The 17359-nt window shown below is 45.7% G+C and overlaps 1 protein-coding gene across 2 annotated transcripts in view; it reads left to right on the forward strand.

Annotated features, from left to right (window-relative positions):
• The first annotated feature begins 319 nt into the window (after window positions 1-319).
• Window positions 320-17359, forward strand: part of SETD3 (SET domain containing 3, actin histidine methyltransferase) — a 79704-nt gene continuing 62664 nt past the window's right edge. Inside the window, exons 1-3 of one of the 2 annotated variants that reach the window (XM_041758512.1) lie at window positions 320-480; window positions 14617-14726; window positions 16508-16600. In XM_041758512.1, coding sequence (XP_041614446.1) covers window positions 14624-14726; window positions 16508-16600 — 196 coding nt within the window. In that variant the 5' untranslated portion in view covers window positions 320-480; window positions 14617-14623. Of the gene's footprint in view, window positions 481-1141; window positions 1406-14616; window positions 14727-16507; window positions 16601-17359 lie in introns of those variants that run through there. The other variant, XM_041758513.1, reaches the window with a different exon arrangement.

The following is a 17359-nucleotide window of genomic DNA, read 5'->3' on the forward strand; positions in this document are numbered from 1 at the left end:
TGGAGGACGGGCGGCTCGGGCCCCGCCCCCCGCGCCCAAGTTCCGCTAGCACGTTGGGTTGCTCCCGGATTCCCCGTCGCCGCGGGGGCGGGACGGATCCCCAGGCTGGCTCCTCCTCCGGCCGGCCGCGACCGCTGACCCGCGGGGCGGGGCCCGGGCAGAGAGTGGCGACGCTTTCCTCGTCGGGGAGCGCGATTTTCTCCTGATTGGCTGACGGGCGCCCCCCCTGCGTCGGCGCCGCGGGCCAATGGGCGGCGGCGGCGGCGGCCCGGGGGCGGGGCCCGGGGGCGGGCGGAGCCGGGTTGGGCCGCGGCGGCGGGGCCGTCTCAGGCCGCCGTCCCGCCCCTGCCGTCCGGCCGCCGCCGCTGCCGCCGCCGCCGCCGCCCGGGGCTTGGTTGAGGCGGACGGTGGGTCCGGGCCCGAGTGTGGCGCCGCCGCCGCCGCCGCCGCCGCCGCCGCGCGGAGGGGGCCAGCGGGCAGGTGAGTGCCGGGGCGGCCCGACTCCCGCGGCGAGGCCGCCGCCTCCCCCGCCCCGGCCGGCGCCCCTCGGCCGAGGTCCTGCGCGCGCCCCGCCGGCCGGGCCCGGGGCGACCACCGCGGGCGGGAGGGCTGGGTCCGGGGCCCGCTCGGCTTCGGCCCCGCGCTCCGGGGGGGGGGGGGCGCCCGGCCCGGCGGCGGCAGGTGCAGCTGGGCGCCCGCCGGGTGGGGCCCGGGGCGGCGGGGCTGCGTGCGCGCCCCGGCCCTTCCGCCCGCCCCTCCCTGCGCCTCCGCCCGCCGCCCGGGGTGCAGGCGGGGTGGCTTCTCCGTTCCGCCCCCCACCCCTCGGCCGCGCGCCGGGGCGCCCGGGGACCCGTCCCTGCGCCTTCTCCTTCACTTCCCAGTTACAAAAACAGGCGTTGAAAATAGGTCATGTCCCTTCCCACGCGCCCTGGCCGTGCTCCACACGCCCGGCGCCCTCCTAGGGAGGAGAATTCGGCGCTTTGGAGTTTGTCCTTCGGGCCTCGCGGCCCCCGGCGCTGCCTTTTGCCCCCGCGTGCCCCCGGGTGGGGGGGGCTGGAGCCGCAGGGCAGCGCGCCCCACGTGCCGACACACGTGCGCGAGCCCTCGCGGGGCATCCGTCCGCTTTGCCAAACGACGGCGGCGTGTCCCGGAGGCAGACGCGCTTGCTGCGCGTTGACAGGTCCCTCCGGCTTCGGAGACGGAACCGTCGAGCCGCGAACCCGCCGCCCGGCTCGGGGACCGATTCCCCCAGCCCGGTGGCGCTTGTCACAGCCCTTAGAGGTGGACGCCGGGATGCGCCTTGTGTCGTGCACGAGTGGCAGCCCCTCTCTTCCCTTCCCCTCCCGCCCGATGGCCCCGCTGGTATCTCAGAATTGAAGACAAAACAAAACAAAACAAAAACGAGGTAATAATCTTGGAGAGTTTTTTTTTTTTTTTTTTTTTTTGTAACTGTTTTAAGGCAGTGCATCTAATTCGAGAATACAGCCAAAGCAGGAGCAGCTTTTCCACTGTTGAAGTTTGTTGGGGGCTTCCTTGCCTGAGCCGTGGTCCAGATCAGGAGTCTGTCCCGGCTCCGTGCGTGCAGGCCCGCCTTACCAAATTAGTCCCAGGGACTACTGTGATTGATATTCTGGTCAAGTTCCAGCAGTTTAAGGAGGAGTTTTTCTCTGGCCGGAGAAAGTAGTTTGCAGAGCCAAGTCCTCGAACAGCTACAGAACGACCTCTTTTACTGGAATTCCAAAACAACCTCAGTTTTTAAGCCTCCTGCTTTCCCCCTTTCTGTCTGCCCTCCTTTCTCTCAGCGTGTTCGGGATTGTGAGGTTACTGTCTGAAATGCAGCTCTAGCCCGAGGGGGGTGGAATGGTCGCTGCTTCTGCTTCCCATCCCTTCCGTTTGCTGACCATCCCTTCAGTTTGCTGACGTCTCTCGGCGCTTTTGTTCCTGGCACGGGGGAACGGTGTTGGATTTGAAGATTGAAACATTCATGCTATGGAAATGAAGGTGTCTGTTTAGTTGTGTCCGTAAGAGTGCTGGTAAGATTGTCCTCGCGAAAGTAACGCTGAACTTCTTTTTCATGTGGTGAACATTTAGGCCTACATAAGACTACGTCTCGAGTAGTTAAATCTTTGCGTTGGAAGACACAGGAAAATGAAGAAGATGTTAAAGGTCGCACTCAAACACCTTCCCATTCTAAAGTTCTACCGCTGGAAAACTGTGTATGAGCGCTCACAACAGCTTCCTTAAAAGTTGATGCTTTCATATCTAGAACAGCATGGCAGTTGACAGCTACGGGAAAGTGTCAGCATTAACGCAGCAGACACCTGCTGATAGTGGAAATATTTAGTAGACAGTTACTGAATTCAGTAAAACCAGGTACACAGTTTGTACCATGTGGAATTTTAGCAGAAAAAGGAGTAAAAAATCCTGTTGGGGTGGGGTGGGGGGGTGGGGATTCTTTTTTACTAGTTGTTGGTTTACTTTGGGGCTTTCCAGTGTCTTAAAAATGTTTGAATTACAGGGTCTCTGTTTTTTTTTTTTTCTTATCTTTAATCTGAAGTAGCCTTTAGAAATGTAACTAATCATAGTGTATCTTTTCTGTGTATGTAGTTTGATGACTATCTTCCACTGGGGGATTTTTTTCTTTAGTAGCTGGTTTGCTTGTCCCTGGCTGCTATGTGATGGTGCTTCTGTTGGGGGTGGGGACGAAGAGTTTCAAGTGTGTCTCCTCTCCTTGTACCTAAGTCCTGGGAATGGAGCTATGATTTTGTTCCCTAATTGGAGGAGCAGGAATCATTTATTACCATGCATTAAACATTTTTAACAAGACAGTGAATGTATCTTTATTCTTATGTCACTTTGGAAGTTGCTTGTAGCCAGTTCTCTCAATTAGCTAACGTTATGTTTGGGCCCATTTATCGATGAAGACTATTTTGATTTGCTCTGCATCTTTTTTCTCTTGCTCCAGTCGTAGATGTGTTGGTCTTGGACATCAGTTCATTGTGAGTTCCATTTAACCAGTTAAGAGTAATAGACTAAGGGTTCCCTGCTTTTTACATTTTTCTAGGTTTCAGTTTTGTTGCAGTCACTTGGCAAAATTGACTTCTGTACATTGGATTTCCTGACATTGTCTTATTTTCCTATTCCTAAAGTTGGAGATGTTAAATATTTTGATCTAGAAATAGAATTAATTTGCATAATGCTTATTAAAGTTAAAATGAATTTTTTAACAAAATATTTGTGTAATTTTCCTATTACAAAGGAGTTGAGCTTTTTTTTTTTTTTTTTTAAAGTCACTTAATAGTTTTATGTTAGGAAAGCTTAGTTAGCAGAATTGGCAAGATTAGAAGTACTACTTTTGTTGTTAAATTTATCCAGTAACTCAAGCCAGAGATTAGCTGTGTCGACTCCATTTCCATTTGGGGATTTCCTCTAGGTTTTAGAAATAAACAGCTCTAAAACAAGAGGTACAAACCCAGGTATTGACAGTTTGCGACTGAAATAAATTTGGAAGAAAAATGATTCCAACTGATTCTAAAACTCAAATACCAAAGTTAAGACATTGAAATTATTTCGTACTCTAGTACTTTCTAAGTAGAAGTTAATTAATAATCAGGGTAAGCCCAAACACTCTTGGCTGACAGTGGAAGAGAAGTCCAGCTCTGAAGTTAAGATTTTGGAAGGGATCTGAGTGGTACTGATTACCAAGCCCCGAATAAGATCCTAACCTGTTATTTGCTTAGCTTCAGTGATGAGGATGTGACGGGCGGGCAAGGAAAAGGGACAGAGCAGAAAGAACTGATTTCACTCTTTTTCAGATGGACTAAAGAATTGTCCAGAGAATGTAGACAATCAGGTGTCTAGGTAGAACTCAATAAATATGCAATTTTTAGGCTTATTACCTATCTGCAATCCTAAATTTCACCTTTTTTTTTTTAAGGCTGTAATTCATCAGAACATAGCAAGGTCTAAAAAGTTATAGGACTGGTTTACAGATTTCAGTTTCAGAAAATAGGCATGGCTCTTCAATATCAGGGCTTTTCCAGTGAGCGTCGTTAAAAGAAAGTAAGGATTAGTGTTAAAAATAATCCTTAAAGTTGCTTCTGCCATATTTACTAATGATTAACAAAGTTTTCCATTTGTTGATTGTAATAACTTTGGATTGTTACATGTGGTAGTCACCTAAGTGGTTGTTGCAATTTCTTGATCCATAACCAGAGTGTAGCATTGCAAATCTCAATGTGGGCTACATGGAATTGGGCAGAAGTTTATCTGTAAGTTTTGCACATGTTTCTCATTTAAGCTGAGGCCACTTCTGTTTATTTGGACAAGGCCAGCAAAATGGGTCTATATTTTTAAACATAGAAGAGATAAACCAAAGAGATAAAACCTTTACATAGCATATTTTACTACTGTAAAGGAATACTGTTACTTTGAACTTCAGAGGCCATAACCAGCCTTTCAAGTCTTTGCAGGTGGGTTGTTCTTGAGCTGAATCCATGAAACACTATTGAGTATCAGTATAGTTTGCCATCAAGGTGTGTTGGTGAGGCTCTGCCACCAACTAAGTCTCCATCTTGCATAGAATTTATTAATCTCTCTAAACTCCAGCTTTCTCATCTGCAAAGTGGGTATAGTATTTATACCTACTGTGTAAAATGTATAGTATCTATATCTATTGTGTAAGATATCTATTACTCATATAGTTAAGTGCCGGAATGGGGCAGTTATGATGAAGATGAGCATGTTGCGGACCTGCTGTAGGACACTTGTGTGGCAGGGATGATGGTTTCAGTAGCCTGGAAACAACGTGACAGCATGAAAAATTGAATTTAGGTTCAGACACTTGTTTGATATAGCATGTCTGTCTTGCAAAAGATCAATTTATGTAACAAAGGTTTTAATTGATTCCTGTCTTACCCGAAAGGCTATGGGACTGCACATGTGTCACTCATCTGTGCATTTCAGACCAGATACTGGAGATGTGCACTTGAATGAATGTGCTCCTTTGCTTACCTGCCTCATAGGAAAGCTAGGGTAGTCTCTGGCAGAGTAGTACGATCCCCTTGATTTTGAGTTCTGGAAAGGCAATTCCCATGGAGCTGTGCCCCTCTCAGAGCTCATCCAAAGGGTTTTGTTGCCTTAGGAAAAAACTGTTCACCAAAGTGGTTTTTGTCCACTTTTGAGAAGTGCTAAGCCTGGAGAAGAGAGGACTTTGTTGGGGGTGGGGGTGGGGGAAGAAAGCAGTCTTTAAAAATTTGAAGGATAGTTTCTTTTGAAAGGTAGAATTGGGACAGGTCAGAGAGGATGATGAACTTTCAAACAGGGTGGGGCTGAAGTGGTTCACATATAGAAAGGCGCAAGCAGCAGCTGGCAGTTTGCAGCACCAAGTGTGAGGAAGCAGAGGAGCACTCCCAGAACCTCTGTTCCCACCTCTGCCGCTCAGCAGCAGCAAGCCTAGGGGATGCATTTCTTCTTGACCCTGAAGTGTTCCACCTGCCTCTCCTCCCAGGGCTTGCCCTCCTGAGTTTTGGCAGTGGATAGCAAGGTGAGGCACTTTGACAACTGTCATTGCTTCATGACCTTAGATGTCATTTTCCTAAATGTGTGGGATTGTGGGATTGAGGGTTAACACAGATAACCCCAAAAGTCTCTTCTAAACCTGATATTCCGTAGTTCTAGAATCTCAAATCCTTAAGGGAGGTATGTGGGTGGTTTGAAGGTAATTTCTTGACAGATACAGCTGTTTCTTCACTTAACGTTTTTCTTTTTTATTTTAGAAAGATATAATAGGAAATGATTATTCATGATACCAAATGATTCTTTGCTTTATGTGAGGTTTTTTCAACTTCCTTTAAATAGGAGCCTCATTTTAAGCGTATTTACAATTTAATTCAACAGCCTTTAAAACTGAAACTATTGTGTATTGAAAAGTCAATCAGAAATGGCTTAAGCATTTCTAAGATTACCATATAAATTAGTGGAAAATTAGCAAAAAACACTTACAAAGCAAAAAACATCTGTTTTTTTAAATCTCAAATTTGTGTATATCTCTCCCTATTTGTCTATTTATATGACAGCCCAAATTGTTCTGTATAGAGATTGAAATTTTACTTAAATGCAACTTATGGGACTTACATTCATCCCCATACTTAAGTAGCTCCTGACTTGAAATTAATTCCACCTTCTTGCCTGTCTCCTTGCCATGACTTCTTGGTACTTTTGAGTTGTGGCATATCAGCATCTCCTTTGATAGGAATTGGAATGATGGTTGCTAGTTATCTACTTAGACTGGTAAAGTTAGTACAGCTCAAACTCATTACTAGGCCCTGCTAACCATGCAGAAAGCATGCATGTTTTTCATACGTGCTAGTTCCAGTTAACATGGTAGCATGCAGTGCAGGTCTGTGGATGCCTTATCAGTTTCTGTAGGACGGAAAAAAAACTGCACAAATACTTTTGGAGTTCGAGAGTGCTTTCATTTTCCTAAGCATCATCCTGTAATTGGTATATTTAATTCAGAATGTAGTGATCTGATCCTAATGGTCAGCCAGATATTTTAGTGAGACTCTTTTCTTCTTGCACAAGATTGGGCAGGCTCTCATACTCTCTTCAAGTGCGTTTACAGCTGGGTGCCTGAGGTAGGAGGAGGAAGCCGTAGGACAATTCTCTGCTTTAGTCAATCCAGCTGTAAAGTTGGGTAGATTCAGGATACATTGAAAAACAGATGCTGGGTTAGAGCTAAAATTTTCAGGATAAATTGCCAAATAAGTGTAATCAAAAATGTTTATTCTATTTGTATTTAGTTGGAAGTAACTCAAGAAAAATACAAATTGATATACTTCTCATTTAGAATTAAAAAAAAAAAAAACCCACCAACAACAACAACCCATCCAGCTGAATCCTGTCTCCCTGTGTTCAGTGTAGGCGAGCTAGACTTTGTAATGATAGGGAAAGTAACTCCCTCCCTCACTGCCCCCCAACCCATTAGCCAAGTTGTCTAAATGTGCTTTAGTTTATTTCACCTGACTTTTCATTACGCTGTACAGATTATATATTAAAAAAATCACTTGTGTGGTCAGTAGTGTGTTGATTACAGGTGCCAGTTCGTATTAGTCAGCAATTTAAATAATTGAATATTTTATAGTTTTATTTATTTTACAGTATCTACTAAGTGGAGAGATTGTTGGGGGGCTTGCTAAATAGTTTATAGTATGTCTTCAAGAGCTACCTTTTGAGGATTCTAGAATGTGGATTTTCAAAAGATCTTAATGGTGAAGAAACATAGATATATGTGAAACTCCTGGCTTCCTCTTTCTTTTCATAGATGCCCATCTTTTGAATTATAGTTGTTTGTAGAGTCCATTTGTCTATAAGTCCTATGTTGCTTTTCTGCTTATTTCCTTTTGTTATATTTTATTTTACTGTATACTTGGGTTTGTCTCCAGGTAATTCCATAAGAATTTGTAAATAATACCTGGTATCAGTCTAAACTTTAGGAAAAAAACTTTCAATTAGCATTGTAAGCTTCTGGGTGACATTTGGAATTCAACTTGAATGTGTGTATGCGTGTGTGTATGTGTGTATACACGTACTTAATTTAGACGTCTTCATATTTTTCTAATATATTTGAAAAAATATTGAAGATAAATATTTGGTCTCTGTAGGAACTTGATGAATTTCTAATGGGTAGTTTTTTTCCAGTGGGGGCATAAGGATGCTCAGGCTACTGGTTTGTTCATTTGTTGAAACTTGGAATCTAGCCCCTGATCAGCTAAAATTACAATGAAAATTATTCATTGTGTGTAACACATCCCTGAGTTGTAAATGAAAAGGGTTGGTAGTTGTTTCCAATCCATAATATGGAGGAAATCTTTGTCCAGTAAAAAAGGCAGAAGGGGGTTGAATTTGTTAGGAAACCACTAAGGTTGGATTCTACACCTTATCAAATTGCATCTTAAAGTTTAGTCATCCTTCTTTAGTTTTACCTTGTTCCTTGCCCCTCTCTGTTTAGCTACTTCTCTTAGGTCTTTGAGGAATTACCCATGTTTGAGTCCTGGTTCCCCATGTCCTCATCCTTGAGGCCTGCAGTCCTGGCCTTCCTTCATTTTGTGTTCTCCAGCAGCTGGCATAGTCCTAGACACACAGACGCAGGAGATCTTATTTAATCGAGTATATGCATCTGTAAGTAGAGCCTGCACATGTGCTGGAGATGATACAGGTTGGAAGCTGTGGGTCCATGGTTTGGCAGCTGTGGGCTCTTGGCCAAGTCACAGCCATGTTTAAGCCCCCCAACATGGCTGTCATCGGCGCTGGCCTCTGCTGCCGTGGGGGGGATGTATCTGGCCAGTGCAGAGCACCATGCAGATGCCTGTGCCCCTGGTATAATGGCCCACAGAGCTTCAAGCTGTGTTTGGGCCATAACTCTTATTAGTATTATTTTTTTCCTATTGGAAGTGGACTCGTTCCTACTTTGTTGCTTTCTAAGAGACCAAAGACAAAAATTGGATTTGTGTTTATCAGAGATTTTCTATTATGAAAATGATAATGATAGACTATGGACTCCCCAAGGAAAAACTGTCTTTTAATTTCAAGTGCAAATTCTATTTCACGTATACATAAAAATTTACATTTTTGGGATGCCTGGGTGGCTCAGCGGTTGAGTGTCTGCTTTTGGCTCAGGGCATGATCCCGGCCGGAGTCCTGGGATCGAGTCCCGCGTTGGGCTCCCTGCATGGAGCCTGCTTCTTCCTCTGCCCGTGTCTCTGCCTCTCTCTCTCTTTCTCTCATGAATTAAAAAAATTACATTTTTAAGAGTCATCTTCATTCTTTAACAGAGGTAGATCAATATTTAGTAAATGTTGCATTTTGACTACCGTTTTATTTGCTAGTGGGAGAACACATGAAAATGGTTCTTTGACACAAAATCTTATTGTTGTGTTGGGAAATAAAGCTTCCCCATGAGTAACACTAACGTATCCAAATATGATATCCAGAGATTTTCTTTCATTCAGCAAGTGTTTGACCCTCATCTATGTCCATGAAATTACGTTAGACCTTGTAGGTAGTTTAGTGATGGAAGCTTTGGGCCATGAGACAGTGGGCAAAATAAGCACATCAGTAACATAAACTGCAGTGGGTGAGCCCCTAGAGACTCCAGAGCTGAGCGCCAGCAGTGCAGGGAAGGTGACCATGAGTGAGGGGGGTCTTGGCCAAGGCGTAGTTCACTCTGGGGTAAAGGCATATAGACCTCAGTGATGGAGGAAAGAGTGAGGGTCAGGGAAAGACAGCCAGGCCAGGGGCTGAGGGGCAATAGGGTATGGAGAGCTAGCAGATGGCGACCGAGGCTGATGGCCTGTGGGGTGAAAAGAAGTAAATGTATCTACTTCCAGGTATGCTGGAGTTAGGGGTGTCCTATGGAAACTAGAAGGGTTGGTGCCAAACCATATCTCATGTAGAGGTAAATGCATATTACAGACATTGATGGCTGTTTAAGTTCAGAAGATTAGTTGCTGGGCTGTAGAACTGGGTACAGAGAACCCCACCCTTCAGAATCCTGAGGTCACCTAAACTAAAGGCTTGGCAACAAGCCCATGACTAACTCTGATTCCGTGCACAGGGGCCTGAGTGCGGCAGGGACCCTCCAGCAAAGCCAGTCCAGGGCAGCTGGGGAGCTTCCCAGAAGGCGGTCAGTGCAAGCCTGGTTTCTGGGAAGACAGATCAAGATATGGCCTGGGCTGATAATCCTGTACCTTAGGGAGGTTCATTCACGGGGGACAAGGACAGATAACCCCTTCACCCTAATTAAGATGATGTGAGTTAACTTCTATATGTTAGATGCTTACTGCCTCTCCCAAGCAAGCTGCTGTCTCTCCAGTAGGGTCTATATCCTTGTGGGAGGGAAATAGTCCAAAGACAGTTGCAAACTACTGAATCTCAAGCTAAGCCAAGACTTTAGCATCTGTTAATCACCTTGAACTTGGCTTGTTCTTACTGACTTTCATGAAATGAGTAGAGGAACCCAAAATTTCCTCAAGGACATAGGGATGTTTTGGCTAAAAGTTCGTGAAACATTTTATCAAGAAAAGGCAAAAAGGGGGTAGTGGAAGATATAGCTTCTTTCAGAAAATGGGGGAGAACCAGCAGATCCCTGGAATGTGCCGTGTAAAGGGGTGATGGGTAGAGTGAAGGCAGATGGGTAGAACATGGGGAGACATGAAGGACCTCAAGGGCTGTGCTGGGGAGTTGAGACCACCCTGTGAGCTGTGTAAAGACCTTATGTTGGGCAAAAGAAGCTTACATATTCGTATGTGAAGTTTCAGGAACAGGCCAAACTAAGTGATGGTACTGGAGTCAAAGTGACGGCCCCTTGCTGGGGACGGCAGTGACTGGGGAGGCGCCCAGGAGGCCCCGTGAGTGCTGCATATGTGGGTACCTCAGTGGAGGTAGTGGCCGAGCACTCACCAAGTGGTGCACTTTATACCTCCACGTGTAAAGGCTAACTGTCCACACGTGATGTGGAAGGAGATTGGAGGTGGGGAAATGAAGCCAGAAGGATGGAAGGAGCTGGAGGTGAAGGTCTTTACTGGGTGTGGCTTCAGTGACCATTTCTATAAACACAGCTCCCCTGGCCTTGAAAGGTTATGCTCCATGTACCTGCTCTCCTCAGTGCTAATTGATGGATGTGTTTGGAAATTTGGCCTGCATTGTATTTTTGTACCTATTACTTGTATCTAAAAGCCAACAGTTTTCTGGCTTAAGGAAAAAGAAATCTTGAAAACAATGGAGTTTTAAGTATTCAGTGGTAGAGTATTACTGCCAAAGGAATCTTTTGTGTTTTCAAATCACTGTGACCAGATCTTTAAGGTCTCTCACCTGCAGCAGGAATTAGACATTTTCTTAATATTCCAAGGAGATAGAAACTTTAGTAGGAGTAATACAGACTTTCACCGAAGAGCTGCCCGAAGGAGGGAATGTTTTTCTCTGGGAGCTCATGAGCACCGTATGCAGAGAGCCTGCTGTGTGCTCAGTTCTGAGCTGGAAGCTGGGGACACAAATAGAAATAGGACAGGGTGCCTCAAGGAGCCTGTTACCCAGGAGGAAAGCTCGTGTGTGAGCAAGTCTTCCAGTGCAGTGAGATCCAGTGGTAGAAGAAGGGATACAGAGGAGGGAATATTAGAGCTAGGAGGATGAGGAAGAGGTGATGCCCAGGCAGGGCTTTCAGAGAACGCAGCTTACTGAGCAAGTGACTCAAGTAGTGCAGGTTAGAGGTGGGGTGGGGGAGATAGAGGGACAGGGCACGGAGGCACATGACGACACCTGTATGAGGGACTGGGCCCCATTGGTGGTGTTTTTGGAGCCTGAAGTGCTGGAGCAGGGATGGTAGCGTGGGACAGATTTAAGTGGTAGCAGTGGCACAGAGACATGTAAGGGACAGGGACAGTGTAAGGGAGAAATGAATTCAGGAGGCGGGCAGGAGCAGGTGGCATGCAGTTGGCCACATCCAGGGGTGCGGGTACTTGGCAGGGTGCTGTTGGGTGTCAGATCTGGAAGACCTAGCTCTCCTGCCCCCTGCAGTGCCTTGTGCTTTTGCTCTGCATTTCAACAGAAGCAGTGGGGCAGTGGCTGGGCTTTAGAGTGAGGCAGATCTGAGTTCCAGTTCTAGTTGCGTCTTTTACCTGATATATGACCTTGAACAAAGCTGAAGGACTTCACCTTTCTCAGAATGCCATCCAAAAGACAAAGATATGATCTGGGGCACCTGGGTGGCTCAGTCGGTTGAGCATCCAACTCTTGACTTGATTCAGGTCATGATCTCATGGGACTGAGCCCCACATTGGGCTCCACACTCAGTGTGGAGTCTGCTTGGGGATTCTTTCTGCTGCCCCTTCCCCTGCTCATTCGTGTGCATGCACATTCTTTTTCTCTCTCATAAATAAATCTTAAAAAAAAAAAAAAAAGATGAGGCTATGATTTTCTGATAGAGGGTTTAGGAAGATCAAATGAGATGCACCTTAGGCCAGTACCTGGTGGAGTGGAAGCACTGTGTGCATATAGGGTCACTGGTGCTGTTTTAATTAATGATCATTATCTCAGGACAGGTATCTACTTGCTGGGAGCAATGGCAGTGTGGAAATCCCTGCAGAAAGACCTGAGGGGAGGTAGGAGACTGTGGGCAGAGTGAAGAAGCCTGTTTGGCAGTGGGTCCTCATACTGTGGGGGCCAGTGCAAGAGAGCATGGCTGTCTCAGGCTCACTTTCCCCAGGCCTGCTAGGAGAAAGGGAAGGTCCTGGACCACCTCATCAAAGTGATGTTCTCACGTTGTTTGAAGCCTGGTACAAAAAAGGCTTGCAAGCAAGGCTGAAGGGAGAGGCCAAGCAAGCCCATCCCTGACAGTGCCTAGTTTCTGTGGTTCTTTCTGCAGAGCTGTATTTGGAAGGGTGATTAAAGCCCTTCCAAGGGGGGGATATGGGGGTGGGTAAATAGAGGAAGGGGTTAAAAAGTACAAACTTCCAGTTAAAAAGTAAGTCACAGAGATGTACAGTATAGGGAATATAGTTAATAATATTACTGTAACACCTTGGTGTGGTGACAGAGGGTAGGTAGACTTGTGGTGACCACTTTGCAGTGTATACAAATGTTGAGTCACTATGTTGCACACCTGAAACTAATATTGTATGTCAACTACCCTTAGAAAGAAAAAAAAAGAAGACAAGAAAAACCACCACCCTAAAAGAAAAGTCTGTCTTTCTAGACCTAAGGGTAGTTTTTGTTATTTTGGGGTCAGGTTCAGTCCTTCCCCACAGAAAGCCTGAGATGCAGAGAAGAGCAGCAGGCGCTCCAATTGGGCCGCGCCTTCACTCTTGGCAGTGGGCAGGTGCACGTGGGGAGCATCCTTCCTTCTCCTTTAAGATGCTAGTCCTTCAGTTCAGGAGAAGGTGCTTAAGCTCTTCCTCCTTCTACCCACCACCCCCCCGCTTTTGATCTCAAAGCAACTAATTCCTTGCTGCAAAAGTGTAGATATTCTTACCAGTTTCTTTTGGTTCCAGGATGATATACGCTGTATATCGCACACTGTTTTGGAAGGCTTGTTAGATACATAATAGTTACATATTATATTCCACACATTATATACACTCACACACATATATATATGTGTGTGTGTGTGTGTGTGTGTGTGTTATATTCCACACTTTAGAGACAGGAGAAATATCCTGGCCTTTTGAGGTTCGTGGTTTTCTATTTTAGTGCACAGAGTCCGTATTTGCATGGTTTTAGTTCCAATGCTGTCAGGGCTCATGTACATAGTGGGAGAATATGTCTTTCAAACCGTACATCCCATCCCTCATCTCCACACTACAAGAGTCATTTCTTTTTGTAGAAAGAAATGGGTCAGAGTCTACTTTCTGGTTCCCCTTTGAGGCTACATGTCATTGTAAGGGCTCTGCAGAGTAACATTATGGTGTTGGTTATTAATCAGTGTGTGGATTGCTCCAGTAGCTTCTTGGCTGAGTGTTGTCCATCTTTCTGGGCTGTCATCCTGAGGTGCTTCTTCCTGGAGGAGGCATGCTTGGGCCAGATTCCTCAGGCAGAGCTATGGCCCTCCTTTGCGGTGGCGGGGCGGGGGGGGGGGGGAGGGGGACAGGACTCACTGGGCATGATTCACCCCCACTGCTCCCTGGCCACTTGAGCCAGGCATATTGCCCCCTGGGATTCCCCCGGGGACTCCCTCCTGCTTCCCCCATTCCTGTCCTTGAGTGTGAATTGCCTACCCTTTCTTCACACATCCTGATCCCTCAACTCTCTTCTAGGTACATCTGAGACTCATTGTTACAAGGCATTTTCAGATGAATGTCATTTCACAGAGCCTGTGCCCAGCCTGCTGTCACTTGCTGTCATGTCTCAATGCCACATCTGCTTGTGGGATGCTATGGTCACTTCTCATGTGGGAGGGGGGTACAAGGCTTGGGGGTGGTCATGGTGCCACGTGAGGCCTCATTCCAGTGTGGAGTCTGCCGTCACCTTTCTGTGAGATCCTGGGCAAAGCACCTTGAGATTTCCAATGAAATAAAGCTGCAGAGTTAGAGTAGCTCTCTGAAGCATCTGTGAGCTCCCAGGTGTCCTCAGCATTTGTCCTGAGAAACGAGTTTGCTGCTTGTGGTACAGTTGCTCTTAATGGGAAATGATTCTTCCAAAGCAAAGTGGGGGAGAGAATATATAGTTTTTTGCACCCACATGGCAGTTTGTGATAACACGTGTGTATACAAAATCGTATTTATCTGTGTAGTGTCATGGAATAAGCATTTTAGTCTACACAGTAAAATCTGCATCACTTGACAAATTCCAGAGTAAAATTTGCCTCTACTGTAGTTTTTGTATGTGAAAAGGAATGAACTTTTCTTCTAGAGACTACAAAGCAATTATTTTTCATTTGATAGCCTCCAAATACTAATATTTGTTACACATTTCTTTTTCTGGATGGAAACTTTAGGATATGGCACACATGAGCTATGACGTTAACATCTTGGGGCTATGCCACTGCTGTGCTGATTTTCATTATTTGATTTGATTTTTTTGGAAACGTAATATTTTTTGTCTTTTTTTCTCTCTTCTCTATAGTTAGAAAATGGGTAAGAAGAGTCGGGTGAAAACGCAAAAATCAGGCACTGGTGCTACAGCAAGTGTGTCGCCGAAGGAAACCTTGAACCTGACTAGTGAACTGTTGCAGAGTAAGTTCCGCCTGGGCTTCCCACCTTTGCGTGGGGCTGTGCGGCTTCGCTCCTTTCATCCTCAGGCTGCGCAGGACAGTCTCTGGCATGGCGAAACAGGAAATGAGACAGACTTGGGTTCAGATCCCAGCTAGTTAGCCACATGACCTGGGCAAGTGTCAGAACTTCTCTGACCCTCCATCTCAACCCCTTCTGTAAACCTGGGGGTGTTGGTGGTGGGCCAGATGAAACAGTGAATGTAAAGCTTTAGCACAGCCACCCAGAACATGGGCTTTCCTGGGCTCCAGTGGGCAAGGACCTACTCAGTTGACTACCCCAGACAAATCATGTAACCCCTCTAAGGCTTAGTGTTTACAGCAGTGGATATGGACCATTTTGGGAGGGTGAGGGGCATAGGATCTGTGGCTTGTGAAGGTGTGCTGTGGCTTTCAGACCCAAGGTGAGTACAGCAGGCCTCTCAGAGAGCAGACCTTTGGAACTCTGCCCCCTTGTTAGAATGGCTTCTCTTTATTTTTAGTGACTCAGTAATAGTTTTCCAATTTCTTGGTTCAAGGAAATGAAATACCAAGTGCATGTGCTTGCTTTAATAAGTTAGTACAGATTGGTAACTTCTTAATTGTGAATTTAAATTGATGCTACGTAGATTTCAAACTTAGCTGTGGTCACTCAATTAACTAACTACTTTATCTCATTTTCTTTGCCCATTATGTTCAGATTATGTGACAGTCTAACCTCCAAATAAAAATTAGCTTTCTTTCCCTGCTAGAAGCAGGCAGCAACCAAGTTGGGGTCAGGTTCTCCCCAAGTGCTCCTATGGACCCCTCTGGCCCTCAGAGCAGTACAGGACCCCATAGAGCACTGAGGTACTGACCACTTACCACCCTCCCCCCCAGCTTGAAGACAGCCTCTGTCTTCTTGTATCCTAGGGCTGCAGTCAGTATTTGTTGATGGAAGAATGACTGGTTAACCTTAATAGTTAGGAGTCAGCCCGTGGGTTAGGGTTTGCTAGTGTTAATTATTTACCACATACACTCTTTTTCCTCAGAGAACAAAGGTGGCCATGGGAAGAAGGCTCTTTCTTTAAACTCATATAGTTGTTTAGAAAGGAAAGAGCTTGCTGATAGTCCAGGTGCCCAGTGCACAGCCTTCCCAGACCATCGGCACCAGTCTAGAATGCTGGTCTTCTGCTTCTGGCCCCACAGCAGAGTCTCAGCTTCCTTTTCAGCAGTGACTCTGCGGTCTCTTTTTGTGACTCCCCCAGAGTGCTTAATATAGAGCCTTACACATGGATGTGAAATGTTTGTTGAGTAATTGTCCTTATGTCCAATTTAACTGGTTCCTTTAGAGAGCCATTGTTCTAGGCTTTAACTAGAAAGAAATGTTGACTTTTAAGATTACCTTTTTTTTTTTTTAATCATTTCTAAAAGAGTTTTCAGGGAAATTTTTAGCCTAGTTTTTTAGATTTTCCCATGTTCTGAGGAAATCTATTCTGAGGAAAATTTATCTGAGCAGCAAGAGTGAGATAGTTGCATGCTCAGTGCTCACACTTAGGTACAGGGGTCCCAGTGTAATATGTGGCATGTGGAGGGTTCAGAGCATGTATATGCTTGGAAAAGTATGACTGGTTTATGCTCCTCATGTTTATTGTCATGGCTGTGGTATCTTTGTCTTTTAAAAGTAAACCAGCAACAGTAACAAAACCCCAGTCCTCTTTGTGCTGAAGACTAACTGGTTAAGTTGAAAGCAAGCAGTATTTGAGTGCCATGGCTTTTGTGTTACAGAATGCAGTAGTCCTGCACCTGGCCCAGGAAAGGAATGGGAAGAGTATGTGCAGATCCGGTCTCTAGTCGAGAAAATACGAAAAAAACAAAAAGGTACATTTTCTAAACAACAATCATATTTTAATAAAATCCTGTAGACACTTGGCACAAGTTAGACAGATTTGGAAGTTAATGAAGGTCTCAGTGTCATTCATCCCTGTGGAAGGTCACACACAGGGGAAGGGGCTTGGACTTTGGGAGAGACATATGGGGGAGGTATCCCAAGATCTCTCCCATTTCTCAGGCGCTGCTACTTGGTTTGGAAAGGTTAAGAATGTGGAGCTGTAGGGGAGAAGTGTTTGTATCTAGAGGCTAAAATAACACAACTTTTGCGGTGCCTGGGTGGCTCAGTTGGTTAAGTGTCTGCCTTTGGCTCAGGTCAAGATATCAGGTCCTGGGATTGAGCCCCACATTGGGCTCCCTGCTCAGCAGGGAGTCTCCTTCTCTGTCTCTTGCCCTCTGCCCCTCCACACCACTCATTTTCTCTCTCTGTCTCTCTCAAATAAATAAAATATTTTTTAAAAAGTCAATAAAAATGACAAACTTTATTATTTTTGAAATATATATTTAGATGCGTTTTTTTATATTGTGTTTCCTTGAGGGTTTGAGGTCATGAGTGATCAGCACACAAATATACACTGATTGATTAATGTCTTAGCAAAATTTACAATGAACTCAAACATATCTTGGCTAAATAAGAGATGTAGTTCTATTTCTGAAACTGTTTTTACAGGGTGTATTCAGTAGGCGTCTTAATGATTCTCAGCCAGGCCGGCAGCAGGGCCAAGTGTCAGCTTGAAAAAGCCTATTCAA

This window comes from Vulpes lagopus, chromosome 6 (assembly GCF_018345385.1).
Source record: "Vulpes lagopus strain Blue_001 chromosome 6, ASM1834538v1, whole genome shotgun sequence".
In the NCBI taxonomy this organism is placed as follows: domain Eukaryota; kingdom Metazoa; phylum Chordata; class Mammalia; order Carnivora; family Canidae; genus Vulpes; species Vulpes lagopus.